Source organism: Larimichthys crocea, chromosome IX (genome assembly GCF_000972845.2).
Source record: "Larimichthys crocea isolate SSNF chromosome IX, L_crocea_2.0, whole genome shotgun sequence".
Lineage (NCBI taxonomy): Eukaryota > Metazoa > Chordata > Actinopteri > Sciaenidae > Larimichthys > Larimichthys crocea.
Genome location: NC_040019.1, coordinates 12,264,246 through 12,274,836, shown reverse-complemented (window position 1 = coordinate 12,274,836; position 10,591 = coordinate 12,264,246). Strand labels below are relative to the sequence as shown.

The following is a 10,591-nucleotide window of genomic DNA, read 5'->3' as shown; positions in this document are numbered from 1 at the left end:
CAATGACCGCCAAGCACATAGATACAAATGGATAAGCTATGTATATGTCGGCCGTGCTCGGTCTATGCATCTCTCACTTATGCGTTCTTTGCCAGCCAAGCTGTGAGTTTGGTATAATAAAGGAGAATGTGAATCATTAGTAACAGGCATGTAGGTTAAGGATCACTGTCAATCAAAGTAGACCACACCGAGTAGTAAGATTCCATGGGGTGATGTTTTGCATGTCGTGCATCCTGCATCTCTTTATTCAAGATTCTTTCATGGATGATTCACATTTACCTGTTGTCGAGCCATTCGTCGGTGGATTGTAAACAGTATGCTAACATAAAGCTTGCTTTGGCTTTTATCAAATCGTTCTTTTTTAGATGCACCCCTCCACGGGTGAGTGTTTGCAGCGGTAGTGGGTGTTCATCTCAAGGGTCGCTCATAGTCATCCGGTAGCCTCAGTTAGGTCTTAAGTGAACATTTAAGAGGTGATGGATAATTGCCACTTTGAGGGCTTGAATTGCGTTCGTTGCCGTTGAAGATCTTGCTCGCTTTCTTGAAGCCTCGGGATGTACAGAATCAAATCATAATCGCTGTGCTTGGAAGTGCTTCCAAACTTTCGACGTAAAATTGACAGCAGGCTTCCTTTGACTCATTATTACATGGAGTTTTTATGCTTGTTGTCTACCTGGCTTGGCAATCAATCTGTCAGATCCAAGGAAGTCCCGATCCTGGGAATACCCACAAAACTCTGATGCCAAAACGGTTTAAGCTCTGGCAGGACCGATAGTAATACTTATTATTAAAACATTATAGTCATAGCCACACCTCCTTAATCACTGAGGCAGCATCTGATTAGCGACATTTACATTGTTTACACATATCCATCCTTAATTGTCCCTCTTTAGGGCATGCACCTGTTCTATATTTTTGCATGAATCATGATTAAAGCGCCAGAACCGAGATTTAAATAGTCCCTTAAAAGCTGAATCACAATTTCTCACACGCTGTTCAAAAAAACTTTCATAAACAAAACTTCCTAAAGTATTTGCCCACTGGACGTTTGAAATTTGAACAATTATAAATAAAGCCCAGCTAAATTCGGCAGGTGGGTAGACTTATGTGTGAACCTGTACAATGTCGATCAATAACTGCCTATAGGAGGAACCACAATCCTACGGGATTTCAAAACTGGTGTTGTTTTCTATGAATTTTTAATACTATACTGATATAGCATAGTAGTCTGATATAGCAGTGTAGCATATCTAAAACCAGTCAGTCTACCTGCTGTAGACCTGTGAAATACGGATTATGGTAATTAATAATAATGATACCTAACTATATTAGTATTGTTAATGGTAATCCATAAATTTAACTGTCTTACGCCCTCAATAGAATTTGGACTACTTAATCATTTAATTTAGGCTACTATGTTGGATAACAAACTGTTTTATTTGTCACCATATACATAACAGGTATTCATATGTGAAATGTATTATGTAAAACTCCTGCAATTCGTTCAAAAAAGTAACGTACGTGTTATTAGTGAATACATCTACCCCATGTTCCATAAAGTTGGAATGCAAATATTTTATTACCTCTTCTCATGAAAAATTTGGTGATTATTCTTGATACGTTAAGTTTTCTTCCAAACTATTATATCAGGGTCCATCCACAATATCACAGTAAATATTAAACGCACAATTAACGCGACGTGCATAAATTAGTGAACGATAAGAGGATGTGCCTGAAACAACACAAATCGATATCACATACTTATGTGGCCCAGTGCTATAATAAATGGGTTAACTTTATTCCGAGGGTCCCCTACTTCCATCAGTAACAAGTAAAAACCGTTTTCAAGCTAACAAATTCCTAATCACGTCAAAACTAAAACAATACTTTCTTTCTAACAAACACGGGAACACACAAACGATAATAATAGTATGACATATTTTCCACCATCACTTCAAACTATTAGCAATCTTTGGATACTTCTATAGAACTTAAGACACATTTTTAACAGATCTCGGAAATTTTCTGCCAATCTTTATGACCTACTTCTTGTTTCTAATTCAATAGAATTAACTTATTAAACTATGACATCTTGTCATTAGGCGAATTATTACTATGGCTAAGGTTGTCAATTTGCAATTTTCACTGCTTTCGAAGATTTTAAAGTAAATTCAAATATCAAACTTTGTGTCATCATCATGATCCACGGTTTAAAATCACGCGCAGTGAAGGTTTGATGTTTGCGTGCAATTTAATGATCTATGCGCAGTTGTAGAGGTTCCTGATGCCTCGGCTCTTGCTTGGTTGAGTCTGACGCTCCGACAACAGGCCGCCCAGCTTCGCTTTCATTCTCAACGCTCACGAGGACGCCCAGGCGAAGAGAGGGGAGTCGGCTCTGCGCCGGGGATAGCACCTCGTACTTTGGACTTTTGATATCAAACCATAAAAAACAAATATAGAATTTCATAAATTTACGCAGTCATTCTGACTATGACCACTGGTGTCATTATACAAGATGCAGTTCTCGGACATAAAATACCAATTACGCTCTAAGGGTTTTACCCCTCACTGGTTTTTATAGTGTTTTTTTATTGTTTGACGCATACAGTGACGGTAGGTTATCTTATTTTCCAGGATTGCTGTCCTCGGACCTCTCACTCCTTCGCACGGATGCGGCTGCAGGGGGTCGGAGTCTTGTAGCCCTTAGCCGGTCAGCCTGTTCATTCGGGCATCACGATTTTGGTTGTTCACACCAGTGTGATGAGGAAATTTCTCCGAGATGCTGCTGGTTGGTGTCCCATGTGGGTTTTACCTCTGACTGGAGCGGCTCCTTCTGTCACTACCGAGCAGCTGGACACTGGGGTGGTAAGTTTTCTTGTCTTACCTACTTAAGGAGAAGGAAGGAAGGAGAGGAGGGGGGTCTGAAGTTTTTCTACCTGACAGCACCGGTGAGTGTGGGCTGGTGAAATGTGTCTTCTTCTATCTAAACTCTAAGGTACTGTGGAGCCGAGGGGCTGGCAGGTTTTTTTTTTTCCTCTGCTTTCTTTGGGCTACTCTTGAACATCCAGGAAAAAAAGCAAGTGCTGTCTTCTCTAAATACTTGCTCTGAATTTTAACACCGCTCTGCAGTCCAGGATACACACTGCATGATAATAAAAAAAAAAGAAGAAATGTATGGAAACTTTATTCACCTAATCAGGACAAAAGAAAACCCCAGATATGCGCCCCCATAAATTGACGCACGTCACGGGATTTGCCTTGGGGTTATATCGACCTCTTTTACAGCAGGCTGTGATAACCTGCATGTGCTAATAAGAAGACTGGGGCACACTAAACCCATGAGAGCATATCATTTATTTTATCAGGGCTTTCCTGTGAAAGATCCCATGCTAGGTTCAGACAATCCCTGTGTTTTATTAGAGGATCCCACAGTGTGGTGTGTGATGTGTGTGTGTGCTGGAGCAGCTCCCTAAATGAATCCACTAAAAAACAGGCAGCACTACTGATGAGGATATAAACAAATCGATTTGAACTGATGGCGTACAGTTCAGTGTTCAGAATCTAATTACCTTTCAGCAGATCACCTTCAGATATCTAATTAACAGTAAATTCATCTTGTCATATGTTTTAATGAAGGAAGCCACACAGACTACAGTAAGCAATGCATAGTGATCTGTGAAGGCAGGGGTTGTAAATGAACTTATGTGTGTCACGATGGATAGATAATACACTACGCTGCATGGAAAATATGAGTCTATTCCAAAAAACTTCTGTTTTAGTTCTTGGCCGTCCCCATTGAAGCTCAATCTTTCTAAACTTTTAACTCCTCAGGGGATACATCTATTTTTTGTTTTTTGCTCCTCATCCCAACTTCTGTCGCTCACTTTCTTTCAAACTTCTTCTTTGCTTGGGGATGTTCTTCTCTTTTCTTAAAGACGAGAACGAGAGCAGTAAAACAGATCCATTTCTGATTCGATTTCTTCTGCCTTGAGGCAGCGTACCTGTCCTTTTTTTTGACTTTCTAGTTTTGTTTTGCACATCCAACACAACAGATGCTTTAATTATGACATTGTGTGGGGGCCTTTTTAAAAAAAATCTGTTTTAGACTGTGTGTGGGCGACACAAAGAGAACTTCAATTTTAACAAATAAGCTATTAAATACTTTTTTCTTAAGAAGAAACTGCACACACGATACACTCAGTTATGTTTCCTCTGTGTGAAATACCCAGACTCTTTGCTGAGGCCTGATGCCAGCAACGCTGACATCAGGACATGGTCTGCTGCACCTGAGCTCTGAATCAATTTTTTATTTCTGGTTTTCCAAAAGGTCAGTTTGGCCACATCTGACAGGGTTTTCATCACTTCCTTCCTTCCACAAACACCCTCCCATGCTTGGACTTTAACTTTAGTTAAAGTTGCTTTAGTAGCTAAGCAGAAGGTGAAGATTGAATTAAAAAAAAAAAAAAGCTTTTCATTTGTCTGTCTGCACTCCGTCGGACATGTGATGGACAATCAACTGACAGTTAATCGAAGCTGGCATCTGGCTGTCCCTGATCAGTCAATGATGATTACAGGCCACTGATATTTTTCTTCTTTGACTGAAGAAGACCAAAAAAACACAAACATTTTAAAACACATGAATGCACCTCAGGCGACACATCATTAAACATTAAACTGTTCTATAAAGTTTTGTTCAAGTAACTCTTACACAAACTTTCTTTTTGTCATTCCTGAAAGATCGAGTGAAAATACGCCGACAGCTTTGTCTTTAGATGAAAAGCTGCGGTAACAGCGGCGATTTTCCTCCATTTGCCAGGACAGAGAAAACACTACTCAAGGTGGAAGCTTCCCTGCATTTCTAGATAGAGCTATATGATACACTCTGTCCAAAGTGGTGCTGCAGCCTCATAGTCTGATGGCCATTACTCTTGTTATGTTGTCCGGGATGCCACTTCATGTGCCAGTAAATGCAAAACAACACTGCCAGCTCAGTGATGGATGCCTAAAAACGTCCACATTTGTCCTGTGGACTAGCACTAAATAAGCCTCTGGGTGGAGGTCACGCAGTTCATTCAATAAAAGTTACCATTTGTCTGATGTTAAGCCTCGTTTTCCAGCTTATTTGAGGAAACCCTTTCAAACATAGGGAACTACTTTAGCTTTGGAATTGGTGGTAAGCGACACTTAAAAATACAAATATCTCTATCATCTGCTCAAAGTTTAGGCTTTGTAATAGAATTTTCTGTACATCTGCGTTCAAAAAGCTCCAGTTTGACGACCTCATTATCTTTTAAGTGGTACCCAAACCAAAATCTTTATTTAATATCAAGACCCTGCAGGCTTGCATGGTTGCTGTAACGTGTTTGTAGTTCCTTTCATCTATAGAAACATCTCAACCCACTCTTGTAGTATCTTTCTGTACTGCGTCTTTGGTTTGTTCAGCCTGTTCCGGATAATCATCGTTTCATCAGAATGTGGCTTATTACACAGGCTTCTGTCAGTTTCCAAGAGGATGACCGTGCAACATGAACCATTAGCCGTAATGTACCAAGGCTGCTGAAGAGGTTGTTGAGGTGGAAGAAGACATGCATTCCCTAGCACCACAGTGTATTTTATCGCACTTTGAAAAAGAAGAGCGTCTGAAAAATTGCTTGCCGTGCTCTTAAGGCAAAATGTAGGAACTTCCTGTGCCTATGAAACCACAAAGACCTGAAAGTCCCTTTTTAAAGTTTATCATTTTCAAACCAGTCACCCAGCTTGACTATTTCTTATGAGTAAGCAGGTGGACTGATCTTTGCAGTGTGCCTGCAAGGTCCAAGACAGGTCTCATATTTCCACAATGGGGGCGAATACAGACTCTTTCTTCTGTCATTTAAAGAAGCTCCTGATGCTCCAGAGGAAGGGTGCACTTCTGTCTGCTGTTCACAGGCCACTTCTGACTTTGTCTTTTTGGAGATTGGGGGCAGTAGGCAGTTTTGTAGTGGTTCCTGGAGAAGCAGATATACTCTTGATTTAGTATCCGGCCAGTGGAAGATAACATCTGTGTTATAAACAGTGATATGTGAGACTAGACCCAAAAATAGGCCAGTGTCACTTCTGGTGGTTGACTTCAGGGAGTAAGGATCATTATGAGTGAAACCACAATTAGACACAGAAGAGGTGCAGATTTCGCAATCAATACTGCCCCATAGACGGCTGAGACGGCGAAATAATGGAGCATTTTGAGTGAACTATCTATGTCTTCGCCATCCTAACAAAACAGGGAACATTCAGCTTGCAGAACAATACTTAATGATGAGCATCAGAATGCATTTAGGAATGGTATACCCAATGCGGACAGTGTATCCTGCACTACACCACCAGCGGTAGAGAACAAAAGTTAAGCTCGTAGCTGTTCTGTTGAAGTAAGTGACCATATCATACATTAAAAAAAGCCCTGTTAGAGGGGAAAGCATGTGTGAAATAGAGCTCACTGCAGCACATGTTTGGATTTTTGGATACACGAAATAAAGGGGGAAAAAATTTAAATTTCGGCATACAGTGTTTTCAGTTACCTGCGTGGTGTTTCCAGCTGTGTTCGCTGTAAAAACAGAGATTCTCATGTTTGATTACTGACAGAAAAGACAGTTTATCTAGACCATATAATCCAACTACAACAGCTAGTTCATCATGAAAGACAGGGAGAAAGTACCAGCGTAGACGGCTCTGACGATGATTAGTCGGCCAATGACTGATTTTATGTCACCGGGGTGCAGCAGGGAGCCACACAGAGAGCATCTTTCTGTGCCACTGGAAGGGCAATAAAACACAGATACCATCAGATGATTGTACACATTATTCTCTCTCTGCAATAGTGTGCGTGTGTGTGGGTGCGTCTGATCATAACTGCTATTCGCTCAGGATTTGAAGCGCAAAAATAAAAACCATCTAACCACAAAACCATCCTGATCTCCGCTGTGTCAATGCCCCTCTCCAGTCCCGTTACACTTTATTGCCATGGCGCTCCATCACTTGGCATTTAGTTGAGATTGTGAATCTCACATATGGTGTCTGTATCTTCTTAACAGCCACACACTGAGTCTTTAGGTAACCGAACCGCACACTCAAGCACAGATCAGAGGTATTCATTTTATAGCTTTGCTGCTATCCAGCTTGATATATCACTGCATGGTGGCGATTTGCAATTTCAGCACTTAAGGGAACTGAGTCATAACAACTGAAACGTAATACGCTCCGTGTTTTCTGCCCATCAAATTATGTTCCTCGTGAGGAGTATTTTCTCCACTGAATCAGAACTGCTGAGCTTCCCAAAGGAGCTGTTCACCTGAACATTCAGGACTTTCATTTTGATAGGAGAGAGTGAGCTGACCAGATTAGCGGCTGATAAATTATCTAAATTACTGTCTATGCAGCCACCTGTGGAATTTTAGTCATTAAAGAAACACAACCAATGATCCTTAAACCTTATAGACTGTGTGAGTGTGCGCCTGGAAGGACAACCACCACCAGTTCATTTTTCACTCTCATTTTCCAGTTTAATTTCTTCAATGACACCGCCATCTGGCATCAGTTCCTCCGGAGCGGTAGCACCACCACCCCCACCTCACCCTTCTGCTCCCATACCTCCGCCACTCACTCTGCCAGACATCGAAATGATGAGTTCTTATCAGGTACTGAAATTGTGTCACAGAGCAGTACCAAGAAACTAAAACAAATTATTTTCAGGAATATCAGGGAGGATGAGGTTTAACCCTGCAGCATCCTGCACAAACCAGTTGGTCTATCTTGCTGCCAATTAGCAGCCCTGGGCTTTATGAACAAAATGAAACAATAACATTTGATTTTAACCTCTCTTTATATTTTGTTATAGCAATCCAAACAAGCATTTGAGCATCACTTTTGGCTCTGTGATATTCTTCATAGTGGGAAATCATTCTATACCATAGACAGTATAAAACATGGACGTCGTATCCATGATGTCCCCCAGAGGTTTCTGAAGCGCCACTGTGAAGTTCAAAGTGTGGTTGCTCTTGCGGTCGCCATCTTGACAGTCTTGCCTCTACTACCCAGCTAAGTTGGGCTGAATTAAGCCTGGTTTCTCAAACAACGGCACTCAGCTGTCAATCAAAGCAGCCATGCTTTTAAACATGCATAACCTTTAGGTTTAATATAATTTGAACAGGTGAGTACAGTTGTCATGAATGGGAAAATTAGCTATAGCAACCAAAACTGTTTTATGACTGTAAACATGTTTATGTTATGCTGTGAAGCTGGACATTTTAATGTAGCCAGCCTCAAGTGGTCATTCAAAGAACTGCAGTGTTTGGCACTTTTGCTGCTTGGTCTTTACCTTGGTGTTCACTAAATAGTTCCCTGTATTATTCATTGGATATAATGTCAGTGAAATAACTGTGACCCCTACAAAGTCAAAACAGTTAGTGACATGGTTTGATTTTAGTAAAACTGTGGTAAAAAGTGCTCTGAATAAATCTTTTCTATTGCTCTTTTTAATTTACTAGTTATGAGGCAGTTCATATTGCTATCTACATTCCATATATACATTATATACATGGGTTTAAAGTGGGATTTAGCAGGTTGGCAGCAGGTCTAAAATCTGGTGTAACCCTATGTGCCATGGTGGGGGGATGAATAAAAAGTAATAAAATGTGAGAACTTTCTGGTTTTATCTATATTATATAATGTTAAATTGAATGTTTTAAGGAGTTTTAGACTGTTGGTTGGACAAAACAAATAAGAGCTCATTAACTGACATAACCTAATAAGTTATCAGACATGTCAGAAAACATACATTATAATATATATTATATATATATATATATATATATATAATCCATGAATAAATAATGGTGTTAGTTAAATATTTAAAATACAGAAGCTTTTCCTTTAAGCTCAGATCAGATGGTAAAACCAAAACCAGTTAAAACATATCCCAACAAATTGGCACTCCAGCCCACTTTAACCCTTAGTACTTCTTATTCTGATAATGATGTTCAACATACCCAATTTATTATTCACATCCATATTTGAAGCCTGGAACAAAAATCTTATTTTGATGCTAATCAGTCCCACCGGGATCCTTCCTGTGATTGTTTCAACTCGAAATACCTCCGTTAGCAGTAGAAGTTTTTCTGATAAATTCTGATGCAATTAACTGTTATTTTGGGTTATTTGGCACGGTTAAGTATTGCACAGAAAGAAAACGTAGGCAGGCCTCACCAGAAGCCATAATATGTTCAACAATTAAGTTAGTAATAGGTGCTTAAGAGAACCATAATAATGACTCAAAGAGGATTCAGCACTCGCTTTAGACATCTCCATGGAAGAAAATTCACTCACTCTTTGTGGTTTGAATGCCAACTCATTTTCTTCAAGTACCATTAGTCTTCCGTCATCCACCCAATAATGATTTAGAACCCAGAGATGCAAAATGTTAATTTTAATAATTCAGATTTTGTTCTGAAGGGTATAATAGGGAAAGCATTTTGATTTTCAAGCCCCTTTTCCCGTACAACCAGTCTGGCAGCCCACAGTACCACTACCCTCATTAGTATCGTGTTTACCTGAGATTTGTGTACATTTCTACAGCATTATATTCACTCTATTTACTCGGTCAGTCTCTTTCCTTCCATTTTACTCCTCTACTTCAAAAAGAAGGCTTTCTTTCTACCAGCATATCATGCTTTTTCTGATTACACCCAGAGGGCCAGGGTACAGGAGACTCAAATAGAAAACTGGATGCAGTGACAGTCGAGGGAAAGTACAATGGGAGGATTTCCTACTCTAAAATAATAACTAAGTGACAAAGAAGCATAAGCATGTGGCAAATGAACAGGAAGATGTTTCCTCCAAGAATATGACATAAAAAGCTTTGAGCCTAAACCTGTAAGATACTGATTGATTAGTTGATTGCTAGCTAAGTGGTATGCAGATACACATCAGAAAAACACTCCGGATGCTAAAACCTCTTATTACATTCTCAGCCTGGATCATTAGGATACTTTTAGCACCGGTGTCCCACTTCCATCAAGCCGCATGACCTTCTGTCTGCAGAAATGTATCATGGGACTCATATTGAGGGCAAGGAGATTATTTCAGGAACAATGTCATGCGGAAGAGAGAACTTGAATGTTGAAGGGAGTAAAGATTGACAGAGAGCGAACGTTCTGAATGTAATATAGCACATTCTCAGCTTCTCGGGAAGAGGGAAACCAGTCCTTCAGTCTGCTGCTATCCAATCTGTCGCCTCAGCCTTGTTAAGCGTAAAAAAGTTCTCCGGAGACATGCAAGTTTCTGAGAAGACTGTCAGCATTACTGAAGAGTTTATGATTTTCTCAGAAACCAATTCAACAAGGGTCTCAAGAGCCCTGACACCTCATTGGCTACCGCTGTACCATGGCAGTTTAGGACTGATCTGTGTCAGCTGCATGACTTCAGCATGACGCTTTCAGACATTGATTTGGCAGCATGAATTCAGAACTGAATTTAATGTAGGCAATCCTCACGTTGACTCGTGAGTTGAATAAACAGAATAATAAAATAAATGGCATGAGACTTTTGGCCACACACTCAA

General features: G+C 40.1%; 1 protein-coding gene across 1 annotated transcript in view; it reads left to right on the top strand.

Moving 5' to 3' along the window:
* The first annotated feature begins 2,799 nt into the window (after positions 1 to 2,799).
* mmp17a (matrix metallopeptidase 17a) overlaps positions 2,800 to 10,591 on the top strand; it is a 75,914-nt gene continuing 68,122 nt past the window's right edge. Inside the window, exon 1 of the mRNA XM_027282236.1 lies at positions 2,800 to 2,865. Within this exon, the coding sequence (XP_027138037.1) occupies positions 2,800 to 2,865 (66 nt within the window). The remainder of the gene's footprint in view (positions 2,866 to 10,591) is intronic.